Source organism: Gymnodraco acuticeps, unplaced genomic scaffold (assembly GCF_902827175.1).
Source record: "Gymnodraco acuticeps unplaced genomic scaffold, fGymAcu1.1, whole genome shotgun sequence".
In the NCBI taxonomy this organism is placed as follows: domain Eukaryota; kingdom Metazoa; phylum Chordata; class Actinopteri; order Perciformes; family Bathydraconidae; genus Gymnodraco; species Gymnodraco acuticeps.
Window position 1 is genome coordinate 576,228 of NW_022991575.1, and position 24,270 is coordinate 600,497.

General features: G+C 40.6%; 1 protein-coding gene across 2 annotated transcripts in view; it reads right to left on the bottom strand.

Annotated features, from left to right (window-relative positions):
• iqgap1 (IQ motif containing GTPase activating protein 1) overlaps positions 1-24,270 on the bottom strand; it is a 53,169-nt gene that overhangs the window by 23,129 nt on the left and 5,770 nt on the right. Inside the window, exons 1-11 of one of the 2 annotated variants that reach the window (XM_034197524.1) lie at positions 14,371-14,489; positions 6,624-6,780; positions 5,947-6,024; positions 5,127-5,203; positions 3,532-3,599; positions 3,052-3,165; positions 2,147-2,325; positions 1,514-1,601; positions 1,261-1,418; positions 1,076-1,160; positions 832-995 (exon numbers count right to left, since the gene is read on the bottom strand). In XM_034197524.1, coding sequence (XP_034053415.1) covers positions 832-995; positions 1,076-1,160; positions 1,261-1,418; positions 1,514-1,601; positions 2,147-2,325; positions 3,052-3,165; positions 3,532-3,599; positions 5,127-5,203; positions 5,947-6,024; positions 6,624-6,776 — 1,164 coding nt within the window. In that variant the 5' untranslated portion in view covers positions 6,777-6,780; positions 14,371-14,489. Of the gene's footprint in view, positions 1-831; positions 996-1,075; positions 1,161-1,260; positions 1,419-1,513; positions 1,602-2,146; positions 2,326-3,051; positions 3,166-3,531; positions 3,600-5,126; positions 5,204-5,946; positions 6,025-6,623; positions 6,781-14,370; positions 14,490-24,270 lie in introns of those variants that run through there. The other variant, XM_034197522.1, reaches the window with a different exon arrangement.

The following is a 24,270-nucleotide window of genomic DNA, read 5'->3' on the forward strand; positions in this document are numbered from 1 at the left end:
ATATTGCAATCAATCCAAATAACAAATATATTTGTCAGAAATTATATATATATATTTTAAAGATCTTAAAAGCTGGATTCTAGCAAAGGTTTGGCCTACTGTATTGATGTTCTGTTAATCGCCTCATTAGTTTATAAACTTATTGGGATTTATTTATGATATATTTTTTCTATCTGAAGGTGGAATAAAATGACTCTGGAAATCTGTTACAAGGTGTTGGCTTGTTTCAAGAAATTGTTAAAACAAAACCTAGGAATAGGAATTGGGGCTCACTCATGAAATGTCCAGTGGGGTATCATTTACTAAGGCCTTGCATTTATTCAAATGTTTATTCCAAACTGTGAGTGGTTTAGTTTATGATTGTTTAATCAGCATATTATATCTACCAATATGTGATTGAAGTACCTTATCAACAAGTTAGCAAACAGAACATGCTTTACTTCTATTATATTCAAAGTCTGCCTTTTATATTTAATGGGAAGTGTTTGTCTTTGTATGTTATGTGGAAAATACAATTAACTAATTGCTTCAGAATTGTTATGTTAAATACAGGAAAGTAAAGTGTGGTGCATTTAATGTATGTTATTATTTGTAAAACTAGGCGATAAATGTTTAGTTGATAAAGTAAACTGAGATATCAACACAGTGGGCTAAATTGCCATGCCACATCTGTAGTAGTATAAACATACCGAAGTATAAACTTTAGTATGGTACTGACAAGATCAGTAGATTTCATTTTTTAGATTAACTCATCCCTTAATTTCCCCTGAAAAGCCACATAATGGATCAGCGCATCTCCCTTTGTGTGAGTGTGTTCCTCGCTGTGTGTACCTCCAGGCTTTGCTGCTGCAGGCAGACCAGCTCTCTCTGGTAGAGGTCCGCAGCGCTGGGGTAGACTTCAGGCAGCTGAGCGTCAGGGTTCATCAGCTCCTCCACCGTCTTCTCTGGCACCCCCGCCCTGATGGCAGCGTTGATGCGCTCCACTGCCTTCAACACTACACACACACAGAGAAAATTAACACTTGTGCAGATAGAAAGGGGGAAAGAATAATTGTATAAGAAAGCATGTGCATACTCTTTAGGTAGCCTGCTACAAACTCATTAGACACGTCCACGCCGGTCTGCAGCTCATCTTTAGTCAGGGCTTCTCCTGGAGATACCTAATAAGAAAGAAATGAAGTTGAGATTATACCGAGGAGACAAAGAAGCCGCACCATTTTCTTGAAATAAATACAGCTTGTTTTTGCACTCTGTTCCCACCTGGTCTTTGTTCTCTCGGTCACCCTGCAGCTGTTTGAGGTACCAGCCTTTGTTCTGGACCTGCAGGTTCTGGATGCCCATGGCTTTAAGTGCCTCGTATAACTTATCCTCATCGCCGCTCAGCAACGCTTGCTCGGCTGCACTCAGGGCGGTGGCCACTGCAGGAGAGAGGTTTACATTTTAATACAGCACCATGGAAACCCAAGACAAATGAACAAATCGGTGAATAAACGTGTGCCTTTGCGTGTCTTACCGTTGACCTTGTTGACGTTGCCTTGGATTTCTGCCTGGGTGAGAAGCTCGTCGTAGATATCTCTCTCTGCTTCGGTGTTCTCCATTTGCTGTGTGGCCAACAGCAAATCAAACATAACAGCATTACACATGAGCATCTCTTATCATCACCTCCCCGCAGGACACGAGAGTAAAACATGTATCTCTGCGGTTATTTTGTTCTCCTTTTACCATCTTTAGAGTAATTTATTCACTCTGCCTGTTGGCACAAATTTACATTCTAAAATGTACATTTATCTTTCACTGTAAGGACATGCTGGCAAATATGATGATGGAGTGATTTTACTCCTCCGTCTACCCCCACCCAAGCTCATCTTTCAGCCTCCATGCTTTACTTTTGTGGCTGTTTTCATTTCTGCTGCCCTGGTGGTTTGCGTGGATTCAACATTTTTACTCCTCTCTTCTGCTTGGGGCTACATGGTTCAATTATCCTCTCATCATAAAGTGGACGATGGCTGGCCCCTTTTTTATTTTACGGCCATCTGATGATCTTTCAAGGATAACGTGCCCCAGGCTAACATTCCTCTCTGGCCATCATAAACCATCTGAATCCACAGCACACTATCTGTGATCGCTGAAGTTTAAACCTGCGTACCCGTTTGCGGGAGTTGGCCACCTTCTCTCCCTTGGCCTGGTACAGTGTGTCGTGGTAATGGTGAGCAGCGCTGGCGTCCAGGTTGACCAGCATGGCGTTGGGGTTCTGCATGGCGGCCACCGTGCCCTCTGGGACGCCGTGGTCGATGGCGTCGTTGATGGCGATCACAGCAGCATGTACTGAGGATGAAGAGGAGTACGGGAGGAGCCGGCTTGAAATTACATTTGGGGGGCCATTGGAGGTATTTAAAATTAAATGGTTGGACATTTGTAAAGTGTGTTTAATCGCTCTCTTGCTCAGATATAGATACCACTCTAATTACTCTTTTTATTCAACTAATTCATTATTAGTATACACAAGGAACAGCAAGTAAACAAAGGAAGTTGAGGCAGGAGAGCAGAAAGCATAGCTTATAAAGAAAATAGCCCTATGGTGAGTTACATAAAATGGCACAGCAAGGGAACTGTTAGCTTAGCTTAGCATAGCATAACGACAGCAGTTCCCAAGAGCTAGTCTAGTTCTGTGGGGAAAAAAATTCCTACATGCAACTCTAAAGCCCACAAAACAATAGTCTAATAATGACAAGTTCTAGTCTTTTTTTGTATTAATAAATTAGACACGATTTAAAGTTTAAATTATTGAGCTTCAGAAGTACTGGTAAGTGGAAAATGTCCACTTTTGGAAATCAAAAGCTAGCAGAAGCTATAGCGCTGTTTCCAGTCACATGCTAGGCTAAACTGAGCAATTAGCTGTAGATTAAGATTTTAACAGACAAATCCGAGATAGTATTCAATCTTTCATTTAATTCTAATAGCAAGAAAGTGAAAAGATGTCAATCAACTTAACTACATAATTTGCAGCCATGACATCCCACCCTCTCCCCATGACATCTGAGCCCCACTCACAGGCAGCTTCATCCACAGAGAGCTCATTGGCCAGGATACCGCCAATCTTGCTGAAGGCGGGCATCTGGATTCCATACTTTTCCAGCTCGCTCTTCATGTTGTTGATCTCCTCCTCTGTGGGAGAAGACAGAGCAGAAGGAACATATCAATGGAGGGAGCAGACATGGTGGTGGGGGGACTGGGTTAGAGTAGTAGAGACTGTGGAGACAGACTGTTCCTGGCTCATGTGAGATAATCACATGTCTGACTCCGGCTCCGGGACAAGGAGCTACACAACTGACAGGAAAAGCTCTCACAATTACTAATGACTTTCACACACTGTGGCCTGCTGGGTAAAAAAAAAACTGTGTACCAAAAACATTTTAAACTTCTTGTTAACCTTGGCAGCACGGTGACATTTGTAATGCTCTGGATTTAGGCTGACATAATTGGGTTAACAGGGACAGAATGAGGAAAACAGATGCACCTTCTCGAGCTTACCAGTGAAATCCACTTTTCCATACAGATCCTGGATCTGGGGGGCCAGGCCGAGCTTGAACAAGTACAGGCTGTAAGACAGAGACAATAAAGAATGAAACATTGCAGAATGGGTAGTAGCAGAGCTGAAACGTCACACAGAAATGGCAACAATACAGAAACTAAAACACAAAAATCTATTTCATGCAGGTTCATTTGCTCAGGGTTAAAACAAAATTGAACATAAGACAATTTTAGTTCAATCTAATCACCACAATAAAGAGAGGAAAGTAAGAGAGGTTCATAAACAGACCACAAGATTATCAGAAGGCAACCCTGTCATTTCACAGTAAGACAACAGATGTTTCTAAATGCTGCCACTTGTTTGACGTTTTTGCTGTGGATGATGGATAATTGAAACATATGGAGAGGATTATTTTGTTTGTGATTGGCTTAATACATTATTGCAGGTGCCTACTGAGGTAAACCAAGAAAACTGTGCTGCGTATTCTCAAATTACAGGCAATAAAATGTTGCTGATTGGGACTCCCTAAAAACTTGTATGGGTGTCTTCTCGTTGGGTAGTCTTTTTAGCTAGCGGCAACAAAAAAAGGTTCTGAAATATTGTGAAATAAAATAAAAACTATACTAATATTTGAACATTTAACCTACAGAACACCTTACGCGTAATTGTACCTCACAACATATATCATTGTATCGTTTCAGACTTAACTCTCCTTACTGCTGTACTGGCTGCAACTGAAACTGGACTTCACTGCAGACTTTCAAATGACTTTTACCTGACTGTTGCTAAATTGACAATCATACAGAGATAATATGTATCACTAAATAGTTCTAAAATGTATTTAGATGGACACAATTATTTCTGACAACATTCCTCAGATAAACTAATCTCATATTTTATGCATGTATTATTCAACTGAGCGTACACTGCTACATCCTGCAAACTTTAGTTTGTTTTGCAAGACAAAGGACGAAGTTGTTAGGGAGTCCCGAGCCTCTTGTTGAAGAACAAGACGGGACAGGGCACAGGAGGACAAGAGAAAAAAAGAGGAATAGATCACAGTCAAACAGAGAATCATGACTAGACCTGAATCTCACAAATAAAATAAAACATTGAGTAGATCTTCTCTGTTTTAAAAAGGAAACTAAGGATTCTTCATATTCTAATATCACAACAAATCCCTGTTGATGGCTTCTTGATCTTTCAATGAAAACGGGTAAAGAGCATGTTTCTGTGGCATCTGGGTGTTACTGGTTTGTGTTGGGGCCAGTTATACAGCCACCTGCATCCATTTTACCTGAGGAGGAATGCTATATTAAAACAAACCACTTCATTGCTTGTACCACTGAAGGCATTTCTGCTGAAAAACTGCACTGTTCACCTCATAAAAACGTCACAGGCTTGATGCATGCTCACACCACTGATGTGTGCGTTCCACAGGGAATAAACCAATGAATGAGTAATTCATTCTACAACAACATATATGTTTGTTGAGCTCATTTAGATGTTGTTTTTGTGGTTTTCTGATTGGATTGTGTCCAACTTCAGACTTCATGCTGCAAAAGCCACATAGAGGAAGAGAAGCAAAAAGTACCTGAGTGCATGTATGCAGTAGATGCAGCGTGGCATGTTCTTTCTGTCATATATGTCTGTGGTTTCTGGGTAGAAGATCTGAAACAGAGACAATGCGTTTTCAGCAGGTCAACATTAGCATGTCAGCGTGTCGCAGCATGCTTGCAGGAATGATTCAAGGTAGCAGCTCTAATAAGAGGATTTCATAATGTGAATGTGTGACCACACGCCCTGGCAGTGTCTTTGTGGGGCAGCTGAAATGGAAGTTTTGAAGGCAGCTACTTATATTTTATGTTCAAGCTGCCAACCGGTGATACTTTGGGCTGATTCTCAATTGTATTTCAAAACAGCATAACAACAAGAATTCAGAGTTTCCACAGAGGAACATTTTTAGAAAGGACATTTACTGTAATAGGCAACTAGTCACTATCGGAGTTGAATTTAAAGGAGCATTTCAACCTTATAACTACAAAACACAGACAGCAAATCCATTTACATTGGATCAACAGTATGCTGTGGATGATATTAAGCACAACACAAACTGTATGATCTGCAGTTGATAACCTAAATCATGCAAAACTGACAAAGCCAGTGAGACCTGTAACACATACAGGCTATCATTTGCCTTTTAAAACAAATGAATACATAGAAAGCCCTCAAGGAAAACCATTTTTAAAGACAAACACACATTTCCATTGAATGTTATACTTAATGGTACTGGAAAATGTGCCAGATGTACAAAAAAAGAAATATTTATTTAATAAAAGTTTAACACTCAGAATTCCATTGTAGGAACATTTGCATGTGAGAGATAGTATTGGAGAGATGAGAGTCACGCTCACCTTTGGTAGTCCCTTCTCTGACATGGCGTTGAGCCACTGGATGACATTATCTGTGTGTCTGAAATGGAGACCGGTCGCCTGTAGGAGAGAAAACAAATGTCAGAACATAACAATTATGTACAGTCCCAACTCCCAACTCAAAAACTCAGATCCAGCCTTATTCATATTAACAACAAGAGCTAAAAGCTGAGGTCCCGTTCATCGATCAGCTCCATACACATTACAACACAAAGCAGGGAAATACATACTGATTCCACAAAGGTTTAGTGTTGAACCATAGACCACAGTCACATCTCAAACCAAAATAACGATTTTTGGCTAACAGAAGTATGACAAGGACTGCGGGTTGGACTGATACTAGCCAGGTTTCAATCCAAATGTATCGCTTGTTTTTACTAGATGGAAACAATTGCATATCAGTTTGATTTATGTCAAAATGTGAGGAAGGTTACATATAGCTTCCATCGTGGACATTCTTTTCCTAAAATCTGTTTCTATTGCCAATGTCACATTTTGCTTTTCTACCTCAGCCAAGCAATAAATAAATGTAGAGAAGAAGAATTGTTTCAGTGAAATAAGGATGGATTCATTGTTGTTGAAATGTATAGCCTTTTAAGATTAGAAAATGGTGATTTTTACTTTTTGCCGATATATAAATACAAAATACGTGTTTTTACCTTGTAACGTGTCTGTTCGCGATCGTAGATCTTCTTGAGGGAGACGGTTTTCGGGGCGAAGAAGTTGCCCAGTTTTGCCAGATAGACGCCATTCCTCAGGCCCTCCTCCAGCTCTGTGGTGGGGGGCAGCTCCTCGTCGAGACACGCCTCCATCCATCTGCAAGACATCACATATCACAGTCAACACAAAGAAGAAGAGATATCCATCCATACTTAAATAGACGGGGGGATGATTACTGTGTTTTTTTAAACTTATAACATTTCATTTTTTTAAGAAAGCCCAAAACAATCAAGACAGATATTGAAAGGGGTTTTATTTCAAGAAGGTTATCCTAAAAGTACCTATGGTTGAGTTACTGATGGAAGATGCTCGAAAAAGTTTCACAAAAGTTCAGCGTGCAGTTAGTTCTGGCAATGTCTCTCTCCCCATTTTCAAATCACGCCTCAAAACATATCTCTTCACACTCGCTTATCCACCCTGATCATTATCCATCACACATCCTCTGTTTTATTTATTTGATTTGTTGCATTGTCTTGTTTATGTTTCTTATGCTGGTGTTAGGTATTGTGTATCTTGTTTTTTATGTGTTTGTACGGCGACCTTGAGAGCCTTGAAAGGCGCCTATATAAAATAAATGAATTATTATTATTATTATTTAATGTTAAAAAAAGTACGGCTGTATGAAATATACTGTTCTGATTGGGTTATTATTTAGTTACATGTGAAGCAACTTAGTAAAGATTATATTCATCTAAATGTATTTGTGCTCAGTTTAACTGTATCCTATTTAAGTAGTACTTCCCTTAATCAAGTACACTGATTGCCCAAATTAATCCATGCTTCCTGTTGCACCAAAGCTAACAAGATGTGGAACAAAGTAGCTGTGGAACTTGCTCTCATTGTAACCTTGTTTACTTTGGTGTTACAGCCCCCTGACTTTTCCTCTAGTTTCAAAAATAGGTTAAAGTTGCAACTTGTCCAACACTTCAGTTCATGACTTTAAAAAAACGTTAAAAGACAATGCTCAAAATCCTTTTAGCCTTCACCATGCTTTAAAATGAGGTAGGCTATGCTAAACTTTAACATATTAGCCTCAGCCATGCTTTGAAATTAATGCTAGTAAACTTTAACATACGAATGCAAACAAATCATGCATGCTAGTGTTAACATGTGCAGCTAAGACTGACAAAGTGTAGGGTAGACTAATGAAAGAGAACAAGGTCTGACAAGGTAGAGCTGATCATGAAATGCCTGGAAATTGCCACTATAATAAATCTTCTGGATTTAAGTCAGAGTGATATCTCTTTTGCAAGGTTATCTCAATTGATTATTTTACTTTTGCAGTGATTCAATTCCAAATTTAAAATACAGGACAACTTATTATCTAATCATTATTGAAATGTCAAACATCATTTTCATCACAAGATCCCAGAGAAATGTCGTCTCAAATCGTAGCAGTCTTAATATTAAGGATTCAACCTTGAGACTAAATGGAAGAAAAACAGCACTGCTTCATTTACAAACATTATGGATTAATTATTCATATTAGAGCAGACTGATTCATCTGCAATTACAGTAAATAATGAGCCCTAAGGGAGGATCACTCGTTATTGTTTTCCAGATTAAAATGGTGTGGGGTCACCAAGTAAAACCACATTGAAAATATTAGGCAAGCACAGAACTAGCTCCCACAGGTTTGGATTGCATACATACAACAACTCCTCCACATTCCCTCCTGTGATTTTCATAAAAACCAACCTTCTCTTCAATTTTCTGCACCACTAAAACTTGTTGCACCTGACCTGGCCTGTGGTAACCTCTCCTCCTGAGCACATAGTTCCAAGCATTCCTCTTGTGTGACATTTCATTTCTTTTGAGTCACATTCCTGCTGTGTGCCCATGTCAGCTCTGGGCCGCAGAGGAGACACGCTGAGCTCCCATACTGGGACAGGCCTGGTGGACTAGATTCCTGCAGCTCATGTCATGGCCGCCCAGCAACTACAGTGGAAGTCGGTCTAATTTAGTCCCTAAAAATAAACCTGACAACCATCTGTTTAGAAGTTGTACGTTTCTTCTTGAGTGGAACCACTTTTATCCAATGTGCTTCAAATATTCAAGATTTGAAAAGATAAGAGAGAGCGGTATAAGAGCGCCTGAACTTAGAGTAGCTGCATTGTGCGGTATGGAACCAACGTACCATTTTATTAAAGAGGTATAACATTGTTTGAACATTATGGCTTTCACTGTAGTAGCACTGCAAAGCCAGAATTTCCGGGTGTCTTTTCCTTTAAAGATACGATCATCTCAAGGCCAATTACAGTACATTCACTGAACACCACAACACCATTTGGAAAACAGGGCCACAGTTTACCGCAAAAAGAAACGTTTAAGGAAATGTACTTTTTTTCTTCTTAATTACACTTTATTTACATTGCATCTTAAATTTGATATGAACAGAGCACAGATCGGATATGATTTTTTAATCCAATGAGGATCCGACGTTCTGCCGTTGCCTTCCCCACCTCAAGGCAACACATCTTCTTTTATTAAAGATCACATATCTTCTATCTGGTTAGGAATTGTTTATTTCGGCCTCCAAATATCAGCTCCGATTATGAAGACCTTGAGTTTATCGTCGGCTATGAGGAATTTCACAGAATGAGGGCAAACTGAAGGAGGTCAGATGAAATAGGTAGGGATGCACGATATTGGTTTTTTGAAACTTAACTTCCTGCTTCTCAAGACCGATACCCGATAATAATATTATATATATATATATATATATATATAAAATGTACCTGTAGTTTTTGCACACCTGGTGGTAAAAAAAAGACTAGTAGTGAGCAAATGACATGAGCATAATCGGGCCGATAATTATCGTGCACCACTAGAAATAGGCAAACAGTCTTTTCATCTGCCGAGCAAACACTCCCACTCTTCTGTAGCTAAGGTCTTTGTCAGGCAACAACAAGGTTAACTACTGTACATCCTGAATGAGATTAAAATATTCCTTTCCTCCTACAGACAGACCCCCCTTTACACACACACATATTTGTATTACTAGAGCTCACACACTTTTCAATTATTTTCAGGACATTAGGTCCTCGTACAAATATATGAAAATACACACAAGCCAACTACCCTCCAGCTGAAACAACTTCCCTCCCAGGAAGTCAGGACATGGGGTCTCCACACAGGCCCCCTATTGAGGCCGAGGTGACCGACCCGTGGCGCGAGGCCTGGGCATGCCGGCCGGGAACAGCCCCCTCCTTTCACTCCGCACTGGAGCAGTCAAAGGCTCCATAAAGACGGCTAACTAATGGCTCTTTTATCAGGGCTACACACCCTTTCCAGGCTAGCACAAACACACCCTCCACTTCACCAGCCAGCAATGAATGGGATTTGTTTTATGTCGACATCTGGATTCCAACAACGGCGGAGAAGAGCCCCAAAGACATTTTCATGTTGTGGTAATGGCTTTCGGCATGTATACGATCAAGTAATAGAGACAATTATGAAAGCATCGTCTGGAATTAATCTGAACAAATACCAGATGAGAGATATGAAGGTGCGTGAAGGCTAATGCTACGTTCATGGCATGCCATGCAGATCTGAATAACCAGCAGCCTAGTGAAACAAATTCCAATATCTCACACTAAACAAAAGAACTACGGGCAAACTGGCTGCAAACGTCCAAATCAAATCGGAGTTTAAAACAGAACTAGCAAATCAAAAAAATTGTTTCCATTTGTTTTCATTATTTTATAAAACCACTACAAATATAAAAAATGATACATTGCAATGGTGTGACTACATGGGAATGCAGGATAAATAATGCATACCAACCAACAACAAACCTACCATACAGTAGCTGGATATTACTCAGCCAGACAGCAAAGATTAAAATGTATTTTCAAATATATTAATGAACAAACTTTGGTCCATAGAAGGATAACTGCTCCCAGGGTGAGGGTTAGTGAGTATGGATATGATTAGAGAGCAACTTCTTTATTGCAGGCAGAGAATACACGCATACCATTAATCACCACAGACATAATGGTGTTTACATGCTCCAATACCCTATCATTTTTTTATTATTGCAGTGGTATTCAAACTATTTATGCCCAAGGGAAATTATACTGCAATTTTTCTGGTCATCGTTTAATCTGCAAAGAGTTTAAACGATCCATTAATCTATAACATTTCTGAAAATAGTGAAAAATGTCCATCTTAGTTTATACAATTCCATGGTGATCCTAGTAACAATCTAAAATAGCACACCAAAAAAAGGTTATACCAATCGCATTTAAACTTCGCCGGAAGCCAATGAGAAGAAGCTTAAATTAGTGATGTGATCTTTTCGGTTCACACATACTGTTTAAAGTATGTGTGAACAATCATTTCCCCATTCATCTAATGACGGCAGCAAGGTGCGAATGTATCATGAAACACTTGGTTCGAAATCTGGTCAAAGATGAATAGACAGGCAAATGAATGAGCAAAACTAATACTTGAAATCTTGTTTTGGAAATGGCCGATTTCAGAAGGCCTTTTGATGGATTATACTGTAAGGAAATATGATCATAATCTGCAATATAACAGCCAATTTGGCCAATGTAGGCTTAACAACCGGCCACATACAAGACAAGCTGGAGATTCATAAAACCTCCTATCTTTGATTCAATTATTGTTTTAATCACATCAATGAAGCAGCCCTCAAGTACAGAAAAACCTGGAAACACCATAAATCAATATCTTATCCCTCCAGTGTGCCGACAGGAAGCGGAAGTCTGGGCCGAGTTCAGAGGTCAGTCTCATAGGAAGAGCTCTGCTACTGACCGCTGTCTCTGCAGGAAGACTCGCAGGCACCTCGCCAGCCACCGTGCATCCTCTGCTCTGCACTGTTTACCTTCTAAAACCTCCTCCTACAGCATGGATTTACTGGGACAAAATTTTTTGGCAGCAGGGGGTCCGTTAATAAAGTCTAACCCTTGAAGAAGAGAAAACTTTGGACTTCAGTTAAACACTTCCCCTTTCCAGGTTTCACTGAGTCACAGAGCTTCCTCTGCAGTTAATCTTTAATAGCAGTAAGCTTACACTAGCAAAGCACAAGCCTTGTTATTGTAATGTTAAGAGGTATTGTTCTCATGTCCCTCTCTGGGAGCGGCCTGATCTTTCATCATTGTCTAGAGACGTTGGGCCAGGACTATAAAGAAACAAAGACAACCTGTGTCCAGCATCCAGCCTTCTTTAATGAAAGTAAAAGCCGTGATGTTTCATGTTATCAGATTGAGCTGAGCCCTGATACCAGGTTGATCTCAAGGCATCTAAAAATGTTAACATCAAGCAAGTATAAAATGGTTAAATAGTCAAGTATAACACGGTCATGTGAAAACAGTAGTTAACCTGGGTGTCCAAGAAAACCTGAGTCAGCCTCTTTGTCAAATGTTCTTAAATCACATGAAAGGCACACCGTAATTGGCGTTCATGTAACTAGAACTACACACAATCCATGTATACACAGTTCAGTTTATCATCAGAGACATCCCAGGAACCAGATGCAAGATTCACTTAATATTGGGTCTTAGCCAACACATATACCCTACCCACCACTTAAACCTTGAATTAAGCCAGGGAAATCCCCGGTGTACATGTAAATGTTTCCAATAACACTAGTCTCACCAGAAACACACACAACAAGCATCATAAAGCCAAACACAATGCTAAGTGTAGACAACAATGTATTCGGTGTTGTCCCTGGCATTATAAATAGATATTTGTCAGAAAGGGAAAGAGAAGAACCCCCCCTCCCCCCCAAGTTTCTCACTAACCACCCACCTTCCATTGTGATGATGAACTTGAGTCTAATTAAAGACTGAGTTTTAAGAAAAGTCTTTGTGAGTGTTTTTACAATCCAGCAGGACTTCACAACCTCGAAAGTAATAGTTTCATGAGGCACAAAGGAAGTGATGCAAGAAAACGAGGAGAAGAAGGACAAGAGGCACCACGCAAAAAAAGGATGAGTGTGAGCCAAGTTGTCCATTACATGCTTTGCTGCAACGCTGGAATCTGTGCACCATCTGACCTCGTCCTCTCACACCCCCCGACAGCAGCTGGACAGACACAGTGCACGCTGACTCACTGTGTCAAATCTACGCCGAGCGTGTTAAAGTGGGGGAAAAAATGTACCCTTTTTTTTCAACAAGGTTGGGCTGTGCAATGCAACACATATCCCAGGCTGTGACTCTGACTTCTTTGTTAATGTCGTGCGAGAGCTTATGAAAAAAATACATGTGCTAATTAAAAGTAATTATCTTGATGTTGAAAGGAAGTCATTCCACCATTTTGCTGATAAATCAAATGTTTAAATCAGTATTTCTCAAACTAGGGGTCACATGATCAACCTTTCTTAAAAAAATTATTTGAAGAATTTGAAAATATATATATTTTTTGCTCATCCATACATTGTTCATATGAAATACTGGGAAATCTTATTCCAAAAGTCATAGACATAGTGTACACATTACTGTATTTAATGGAATCCCAGGTAAGAAAGCTTTGGGATGACTGTTTTAATTAGGGATGCACGATAATTATCGGCCCGATAATTATCGGTCCGATATTAGGAATTATGACGTCATCCCGATAAACCCGATACCAGTATTAATAGCCCCGATAATATACAATATATTTTTTGGGTAAAAAAAAAGAAAAAATACTGCGGTGTGGGTGGATTGGGATGAGGGGCGCTTGTTTTTTACTCGGCTCCTCCCGTTTTGCCAGTACTGTGGTATTAGTGGTTTAGGAAGAGGGGAGTTTTTCACAAATCCAGCGCTCCCTAACTCATGCCTGGCTGTGACGTAAATGGTGTGCGGCCGTGAAGCCAGGACAGTAAACAAACATGTCGTCGGTGGTATGGGCGTTGGAGCTATGTGCAACTCAAGGCATATGCTCGAACCGGAGCTGCAATCATGTTGCGCACTATCCGTGCTGAGTGTGCTGACTTTTCGTACAATGTCCCACTGTCTGGCTTCCTGCATAAAGTCAAGTGCTAGGTGCAGTTGTGGCGAAATGTCGCTCCTCTGTTTTCATTTAAACAGCTCCGTATATCCGTTAGCGCAGCTAGCTAGCACCAGATGCTAACAACAACAATGCACGTAAGGTCTCTCTCTCGCTCGCTCGGGCCACACATACACACACCCTCCTGGTCCTCCCAATAGCCAGTCGGTGCTGGCCGAGGAAAAAAAATACACATGCCTTAATCGCGTTAAAATAATTAGTGGCGTAAACATTTTTTTATTATCGGTTATCAGTATCGGTATCGGTCTTGAGAAGCAGGAAGTTATCGGTATCGGTTTAAAAAAAACAATATCGTGCATCCCTATGTATTTATCAATAAACTTACTTACTATAATAACCACCTAGTGGTTTTGTGCCTCAGCTTTTGTGTAAAGGTCCAGTCGAGCATTGGATGCATACAAATGCAAATAGCCAAGCGGTTAGGGCGCATATAGTGGAGCAAGTGAACCTGATAAGCAAGTCATGGTTTAATTCCAAGCTGCACTTTTAGTTTGCCGCATGTCACTCACCTACTCTGTTTACACACATGTCCTATCTACAGGGTTCTTACACCTTTTCCAAAGTCAAATTCAAGCACTTTTCAAGGTGCATTTTCAAGCATCTTACAGCTGTTGTAAATTACATATTTATATACACATACTTATACTCAAAAGATTATTTACCTACCTCACATTAAATCAGATGTTCTTTATGCTATAAACAACCAAGGACTTGGACAACCAAGGACTGTTGATCTCTGGGTGAGTGCTGCTTCCAACCTTCACTGGACTAACAACGGCTAATCCCAAACTGTACTGCTTTTTCCTTGCGTTATTCGCCGCATCCCTACCCCCTCCTGCGCATAACAAATGCCAACCGCCACTACTATCATGAGTGATTATGAGGTCTCTACACAAGATGATTACGTTACATTCCACTGTCAATGTGCGCACAAAACAAACTAGGCATTGTGACTCACTGCTAGCTCTTGGCCGTGCTCTGATTGTATTACTACTGATGATATCGGGCAATGTGCATGTTCATCCTGGACCTTCTATTGTATGTATAGTCCTAGTTCTGACCTGTGCCCTGATGTCAATCTTTGTCACAATGATCTGAGTTTCCCTGACTTCTGCTCTCGTAAAGCTTTAGGTTTTCTACATGTAAATGCTAGAAGCTTACTGCCAAAAATTGACCAGATAAAAGTACTCATTCACAGCTCAAATCCGGAGGTACTTGTCATCACTGAGTCTTGGCTGAAGAAGAATATCCCAGACTCTGACATTGGCATCACTGGTTATAATGTGTTAAGGCAGGATAGATCATCTAAAGCTGGTGGAGTAGTTATATTCACAAAGCAACACCTCCAGTGTTCTATTGCCACTAGTAAATCTGTCCCCAAACAATTTGACCTACTTATCGTAAACATTAAAACTGGCAAATAGCTCTACACTGACAGTCGCTGGCTGCTATCGCCCACCCTCTGCCCCAGCATGTACCCTACCTGCTCTCAGCACCCTCCTGGCACCCCACACTCATTCTGAGTTTGTGCTACTGGGGGATCTAAACTGGGACATGCTCAACCCTCCTGCGTAGGTCCAAAAACAATGGGACTCTCTTAATCTCTCGCAGATTATCCTCACTCCTAAACGGTATGACACCAAAAATCCAGAAATGTTTAGGCACGAAACATACTACCAGTAGAAATACATTGCTTTTAAAATCGTTCTGTGTCGAATCAATAGATTATATTTCGTGACTATAACACGAAATGCCGTGAGACTGGGTTGAATTACAACAGTGAGTGCTTCATCCTCTGAACACCACAGGATGGCGACTGTAATGCACATATTAACATAGGTACGCTTCTCTGAAATGATTGTCCCCTGCAATTATTATTATTAACCCTCATCGAGTTCGCTATTCAGCTTGCTAACTTTAGCTTAAACAAACTTAACATGCAACGTTAGCCTAATCCAAAATGCTCTACTATGGCGTACCTTTCATGTGGCTTGTCAGCGCAGACTCTCCCATCGTGAACAACTGAAATTATTTGTTTGCACACTTTGCAGGAGGCTACTCGTGGGCTTGACCCTCGTCTTAGCCATGGCTTGTGTTTGTCTTCTGCTAGCCAAAGCTCGTTGAAACTGCAACCTCCTGGCACACAGTCATCTATCACTCTCATCAGAATGCCCAGGTCACATGTAACAAAAACACTTGCAGGTCACGTGCATAGCGCGGGAAGGCCGCAGCGGAGCGGTTTTATGTAAAAGTGAAGCAATTAAGCGCGCGCAGACTTCTTTATTTTTTTTAATCTAAAAAACAAAGTAAAGCATTTACAATTTCAAGCACTTTATCCCAAATTCAAGCACCATTCCCAAAATGTCAAGCATTTTCAAGGATTTCCAGCACCCGTACGAACCCTGTATCTAGTTATATCACTTTCAAGGCATTAGTTGTCCAAACAATGATAGGATATGATAAAAAAAATAATCCTTCAAAAGTTTAGTTGAGAAAGGGATATATTTTTGCTCATTTTAGGTTCATTTTTGTATTTCTTTCCTCTACAGTGACATGTCTCATGCTTTAATGTTAAAAAAAGCTCTTTATTTTTCTCATACTACCAGTGCTGCAGTACCTCTTTTCACCCTCTGTCTGAAACCAGAGCCAAGTCTGCTCTGATTGGTTAGCTGGCCGGCTCTTTTGGAGATGTCTCACGTAAAATGTGTTGAAGCACGAGTATTACGTACTTAACGTAGTGATATCACTTGTTCTGTACGTTAACATGGAGGTGTTTCAGGCAGAGGGGGGGGAGTGTGTGTGTGGGAGAGAAACTCCCTCTAGAGCAGTGGTTCTCAAACTTCAGGGCCCCCCTTTGGAGAAAAAAAAAAGTCGGGCCCCCCCAACACAAATAGTCAGGCTCAGTGTCGGCGCCAGATATTTATTTTGGGGGTGCTGTGGGGTAGCTTGACGTTTCATAGAGGGTGCTCAAACATTTAGGGTTTCCCATTAATGTACCGGGCGCTACAGTGGAATGTTCTACTGCAACACTCCACACGCAAATACACAGTGTGACAGTTACAATGAAGGCTCGATAACCAGCTCACGGGCATATAGGTGTAAGCAGGGGTAAAGTGCTATTTTTATAAGTGGGGAGTGGAAGATTTATTTCTAAATATTGAAGTTAAAAGCATCAATCTGGTGCACTTTGAGAGCAAAATGAAGAGATCTATGGATACCTCTCTCAACACATATGAAACAGACCTGGAAACAGATTTACTTTTTCTTTATGGATATTTTACAAATCACCCTTTTAAACTTTATTCTATTTTTACTGTCATATAGTATTTCATACCTGTTTTTAATTTATTCTCTTATTTTTTTATAACTATAATGATCATATAAACGTGTGCCTCGAAAATAATTGTTTACATCAAAACGTTTGAGACCCACTGATATAACTTAGACTAAAGTTAACTATCTAAACTGAGCCTCTCAGTCTGACAGGAGAGGACTCTCCTCCACTTTGTTGTTGAAAAAACTCCTTATATCCGTTAGCGTAGCTCGCTAGCACCAGAAGCTAACAACAACGATCTCCGGTACCGGTGCGCTCTCTCTCGCACGCACACAAAATGGCTCATTCCACATACACACAGAGCCGAGCTTTAATGAAACACAGAGACCCAGATGTAATAGTACTGTATCCTTATTTTGTATCAATAATCTTTCAAATTATGATTTTTTTACAGCAAATACAACAGCACAGATTGTTCAGAATATCAGTATGAGAAAAACGACACCCTCTATCCTTAGACCCTCACATCGTACAAGGAAAAACTTCCAGAGAAAACCCACAGTTTAAGGGGAACATGGGAGAAACCTCAGGGAGACATGACACTGGTCATGAAAATGACACCAGTAATGACAAACAGATGAGAATGCTGCGTGGGGTCTGGGTGCCGTGTTGGCGGGACGTTGCGGGGCTCGCTGCTGCGAGGAGCGGACTGTGAGCTGAATTACTGGTGTCGTTTCCTGGTTGCTGCGTGGGGGTCTGCGAGACAGCGAGATCCGCAGCTGAGAAAAGATAAGGCTGAGAGTGTGTGTGTGTGTGTGTGTGTGTGTGTGTGTGTGAGGAGCTCCGCGGATTGGTCCATTTGGACCTGGGTATCGTTACGTCACTATACTCATGAAGGAAAAAAAATGGAAAAAGAAAAATCTCCAACGAGGCGTTCTGGGGCAGCATAGACAGGTCTTTTCTGTGTTGGAGTTTTACTCCCTACAGGGTGTACTTTGAGGGTTTGTGACTTTGCAGACTGTTCACATGCAGAAAAAGCTACATAACACACAAGGGGATGGGTAATAACCGGAAAAGCATGTCATGGGACCTTTAAGACACTTTTGTTAGCCTGTTCCTCAACAAAAACACAGCATCATCATTGGCTGTGACCTTTGACCTTGGAGGCTACAGGCCCTCTGAGGTCAGTCATCCATCACATGTGACCTGCAGCATTACAGCCATTACTGTCTACAGCTGAAGTTATCTAAGAGCAAATACCAGCTGAGTGCTGAGGTACAGAGACGTAATAACAGAAAACCAAGCCGGCCTGAGACAGTGAGAGTCAGGTAGGCCTGCTGATCAGGTGGGGGGGAGGGGTCATTGTCAGTCAGATGAAACTGCTGTATCAGCTCAGCTCTCTACAGGTTTCCTCACCATGATAGATCCAGGGAGTGTTCCCGCGCTGTGACGGAGATCCAAACTGGAAGAGTAACTTGTGGTCTCAGGTTTCAGACGGCCAGGTGAGCGGCTGTGGAGGAGGGGCGGGACCTGGCCCATTCCCGCAGGGCCTTTGTGGAGTGCTGATCCCTCTCTCTTTCTTTCCCTTTTCATTCCCACATTCTCAACTGTCGGAGGTGTGACTTAGGCCTGTGTGCCGGGAGGCCTCAGCAGGTAACATTTACACAGCAACTCAAATACAGCCTACAGTGTAGCAAGGACTTCAAAGTATTCAAAGCAAAATAAGGTTGAAGGAAAGAGTCCCTATTATGCTTTTTGGGGGTTTTCCCTTTAATGTAGTGTGTTGTATAGGTCTTTGTGCATGTAAATGGTCTTCAGAGGCTTAAATCCCAAGTTCCCTCCAGAGGGAGTTTCTCCCCCCCCCCTGCCTAAAACACCTCCATTGGACTCCTTCGTTTACTTCAGGAACATATTGACCTCACTATCTAACACTCACGCTTCTATTGGCTAGCGCGTACATTGTACGTGACCAATCACAACAAAGCCGGCTAGCTAACCAATCAGAGCCGACTGGGCTCAGGGAGGCGTGGGGTGCAGTGGGTTGTGAGTTGGTGTTCGGATCAAGGGGTCACAGGTTCAAACCCCACTGCAGTCAGCATGTCGTTGTGTCCCTGGGCAAGACACTTCACCCCAAATTACTCCTGTGGGGATTGTCCACAGTATTGAGTATGTAAGTCGCTTTGGATAAAAGCGTCTAACAAGTAACATGTCATGTAATGTAATGCTGCAGCACAGGCAGTAGGAGAGCAGTAAAGTGTGAAATGAGCATAGAAGGGCCCCTTTAAAAACAGCCAGACCACAAGTGTTGGCCTTCTTCCCTAAAAAAATGTTTTTAATAACAATGCAAAAATGACCCCTTCCTCCAATATACTAAATCAGATTGTAATTGCAATAGGTCAAAAATATTCACATTCCATTGATTAGATTCCACATTTTTCGTGCTCTAACCCTATAGTTAGCAGCTTCATCTTGTTTACGGCTGTGTTCCTCCCTGTCATTATGAACAGTCCTTTAGTCCAAGAATATCTTTACAGATCAGTCACCTGAGGTCAGATGGTATCACAATGAAAAGGCTTGAAAACATCACTCTTGTGCCATTGTTCTCCACGGAGCAACTCAATGTTGGGGCATTGAATTACATAATATTCATTGCGGCAGTGGCTGTACACAAGAGGGTTATGAAACAGTTTGAAAACAGGAAATTACAGGCAAATGGCCAGAGCAGGAACTGGGCCGGTCTGCAGTGAGGCGTGACATTTATTAACACATTTAGACGACGGCGCTTTAAACTGACACTTTCTGTGTATTACATCATAAATAGGGTGTCAAATCTGACTGATAAAAAGCCAGAGAAAAATTTGAAAACAGATTTAAAGTTATAAACCTTTTACTTCCATCTGTGTCTAGTTTCCCCGTCATTGTGCAATGCATAAAGTGAGTAATCCTTTTCTTAAATGTATACATTTCAAAATATTTTAGGTCCAAACTTCTTCCAACATCAACGTGGCACAAAAAACTGACATGGTTTTGAAGGTAAAGTTTGTAAAGTATCAGGGATTATGTCTTGAGATAAATTGTTTTATTTTAGTGGGTGTCAGATAACAGAGAGGAAGGATTACAGAGTGTGACCACTCTGATGGATTATCTCGCTCTCTCAAAGTCGTCTTTTTACACAAACGCCTTCTCTTGAGGGAAGATTAAAATATGGAGATGTAGCAGAAACCAGCACACTCCCATACTTGAGTAACGTTATGACGCAAGTAGTGAAATGGTGTGTGGAAACTTTGGTTTTCATGTCATAACTGGCAGAAACTGCTGCGGCTGAGAAGATGGGCCAGTTCTATTACTGTTATTAAAGCATGTCATGGTCCCACTATAGTGTTTAACTGTGACAGTAGCATGGGGAATAAGTTGATGAGGTTTGAGAGAGAGGTGGAGAAACATAGGATGAACAGCAAACCCACAAGAATGTATAAACCAGGGTTCCTATGGGTTTTCTCCCGGGAAAAAGGGAGTTTGGAGAAAATTCCTGATAAATACTTGTATTTAATGTCCCAGTATTTAACCCTAATTGTCCCTTTTTATAAGTTATAGCATGGGAAAATTCAATATATCCTGACAATATGTGTATGTGATTTGTAATACATTGTATGGTGGCAAACAGCCCAAAACACTTACATTAGGAGAAACACGCTGCACATTCAAAAACGATATAAATATAAAAACACACATTTTCCAAAACACATGCAAATGAAAAAACAGCTTCACCAACTTGACAACACATGCGCAGCGATTACTAAAGCGCAGCATAAAAAAACGCTATAAATACCAAACGCTGCAAAAACAAAAATGCTACAAGAAGCTCAAAACACAATGGAAATGGGGACACTGAAGTGATGCAGACAGCTGGGACCGAAGCGGTTGTTGATGTTTGGGGGTTATAAAGTTGGCACATTTGTTAGCTTCTCCTAATGGAAATGTGTTGGGCCGTTGTAACACGTTTGCCCCTGTCGACCACAGTACATTCGGGATAAAAACTCAAATGTTACCAAGACATCAAAACCTCCAAAAGATTTCCACCCGAGGTAAAAATGTATTAAAAAACAACAGCAATTTGTGACCTAACTTTCACTGATGTAACTCAATGAAAAATGCCACTGTGGTATTTGTGCTATTTGTCCCAACAGTCTGGTCTCGGGTGAATGCTGATCATTCCTAAGCGTCAGTTACTTTGACGCAAATGGAAGAAAACAATTATAATTCTGCCATTTGCCGAGAGCGACCTCACATAAACGATAACACTCACTGAGATCACCAATCTGTTATACTAGACAAGAAAAAATATCTTCATCGTCTCAGAGCACAGTGTCAATAAAACACCAGCGTGTCAGTCAGTCAGTGAAGCTGCCAACCACAGGTAAACTCTGCTGTTGCTAGGCAACACTCACAACACTCATCACAGAACTGTATTGATAAAAAAAACAGTGTAAAAAAAAACTAATGTAAACAGCATTGGTCCGTTTGCTGTGACCCACACCGGGTGATAGTCACAGTCATCAAAGTCAAATCAAGATCAATGAGCAGACACAAAAACGTACTATTTTTGAGCTTTTTGGAACACAGTCATGAATCCATACAGAAGAAATAGTTACAAACATAACTAAAATGGTCGGTAAGAGCAATATGTCAAATTAACTGAAGAGGAAAGAGAGGTAAGAACCCCAATTACCTTTAGGACAAGAACTGATGCCACTTACATTTTTATAAAGGTGTAGGCAGTTGGGTCAAATTAAGCATTACGCTGCACTAGTTTGAGTTTGAACCACGAGGACTCAAAAGTGACGCATTTGGCCATCAGTAATTTTATCTTTCCATATCAGACAATCACATTTATTTCAAACCTAACACTTGTGCTAAATCAACACAAACTCTACCCCAAGAGTGGTGTATTTTCGTAATTTATTTTTTCAGAAAATACTTTCAAGACCATTCATTTTCAAGGGTCATGTTCTTTTTCTCAAATCCTTCAACATTTAGGAGAAAATCATGGTTATAGTGAACCCTGTCATTCAAAGGAATTACACTAAACAGGCACTATTTAAACTCCAGATCTGAATGTAACCCTCCCTGTCGAAGGAAGGATGAAGACCACAGATGGCAGTGATGTGGTCGATAGGGAGTTTTTATGGAGTTAAGGTAGTATCATCCTCCCTACCTTAACTCCATAAAAACTGTAGCTCTCTGAGACAGACTTTACTTATCACATATCACGTAAATCAGGCTGACACTGGAGTAAACCCTGCTGGTTTATACATCAGCCCTCCCTCGGCAGTAGTCATTGCAGGACTTCACTCAGTTGAGCACCGTCTAAACAAAGACTCCTACAGAATTACAGCTGTGGGCAGGGCCGAGGAGGAGGGAGAGCACAACAACACAAACGTAGTAAAATTAGTTTATGAAAAGGTCAATATTTTCCTTATGCCATCAGCTTTACAATGCAGCTCAAAAGAAGAACAGTTAAAACAGAGCTATTTCTACTGCTGGTATTTTAATACTTGTTCTCTTTTCTCTTTTGTTCCTTGTTTTAACTTGTGTGTCAATTCTACATTTTAAGTGTTTCATGTGATTTTTAGGGGCCAAACTAGGAAAAGTCGATGCCAGCCACCAATCAAAATTGGTAGGATCCTTTTAAAAATTGAGGGCATTTCTCGTTTGATAAGGTGTTTGGGTATTTGGGCGTGTCAAATTGGCAAGACCACGCCCCCTAAGCATTTTCATTTATACATGTTCTCGTACTGCTTTTTACTGACCAACTGTAAAGACAGACTTCCTCTCTAGTGGACAATAAAGTTTGTTTGATTCAAAAACAGCAGGAAAATTAGCAACTAACAAATAAAAATAAAAGGATGTTTTGCATGCATTTTTTTAAATCTAAGCTCAGTTCAAATGTTCAAATGAACTGGTCTTGGGCCTAGTTTTCAAAGTTGTGGCCTCCCTCCACATGGTGTAAATTCATGCAGAGAGTTATTTAGCATGTTAAATGCTGGCATTCAGAAAATGCGTTTACACCACTGGAACCAGTATGTCCAGTCAGGCAATGACACGAGGTCAGACAATCCCACAGCATGTAAACAATCCCCCACTCCAAACACACACAACTATTAGCACCGGAAACTGAAAGTGAGCACACCCAAAACATCTGTAATCCTCCTCCACAGCAAGGAATGGAAGGAGAGTTTAACCAGGAAGTGACGCTACAAAATCTAATGGACATCTACAACACAGATTGGGCAATAATACTATATGCTTTACTTTGTTCTTCTTCTATTTATCCTACTTTCTTTCCAAAAAATGTAATACAATAAAAACAAGTTCTAGTTAAACATTCATTGCCAGCCTCTGTGTCTGCTCAGGGAGTTGACGGATCTTATCGTATTAGAAATACCACATGAAATGTTAATCTCACTCACTGCACTCTCTCCTCCCCTCCCCTGAAGAATAATCAAACGCTCCTGTTCACATTCACTGTGCTGTCACTCTGCTGTCTGATCCTTCTAGCCACTGCCCCAAAGAAATTTACGTCACCCTCTAAAAGAATCTGCTGCGTGAGTTATTTACTACCAGCTTCAGTGCACGTGGCACGTGGCTTAGGGTTAACTTAATTGTATGAGTCAGTTATTGTCAGAGAATCTACAGCGAAACTACTTGAAACTGTTTTCTGTGCACTGATGTGATAAGGAGGGAATGTGCAGTTAGCAGTGTGCACAGATCAATAAAGTGAAGCATCTCACTGAAAACATAACATGTCCAACTGCATTCTCAGAGACTGAAGGAGCCAACTAGGATATACAGAGTAAGAGGGCCTTTTTGTTGGAATACATTCAACAAGTTATTTGAGTACTCTAAACAAAAATTCTGTTTACATGATTGGTTGGTGAGAATTTGTGATTAGGTAGGAGTCATTTAAGTTAAAATGCCCAAATGTTCTCATACCAGCTCAATCAAATGGACATTTGCAGCTTTTTATGTTTCATATATTGGCCAATTAGACCTAGGATCCTAATTTGGTTTATTGCCAACAAGGTTGTAACGTGGAAGGAATTTGGCTTGGCTCTCGTGCATGACATAAACATAGTAGGAGAAAATGAAAAAAAAATCCAATACAAATGTGAAGAAAGAAAAAAAATACTACACGATATATAAATTAAAAAAAAATATCTCAAAATGGTTGAGAAATGTGTAAAGTTATCCAATAATTAATTGTAAGAATAATCAATAAAGAAAATAGTCAA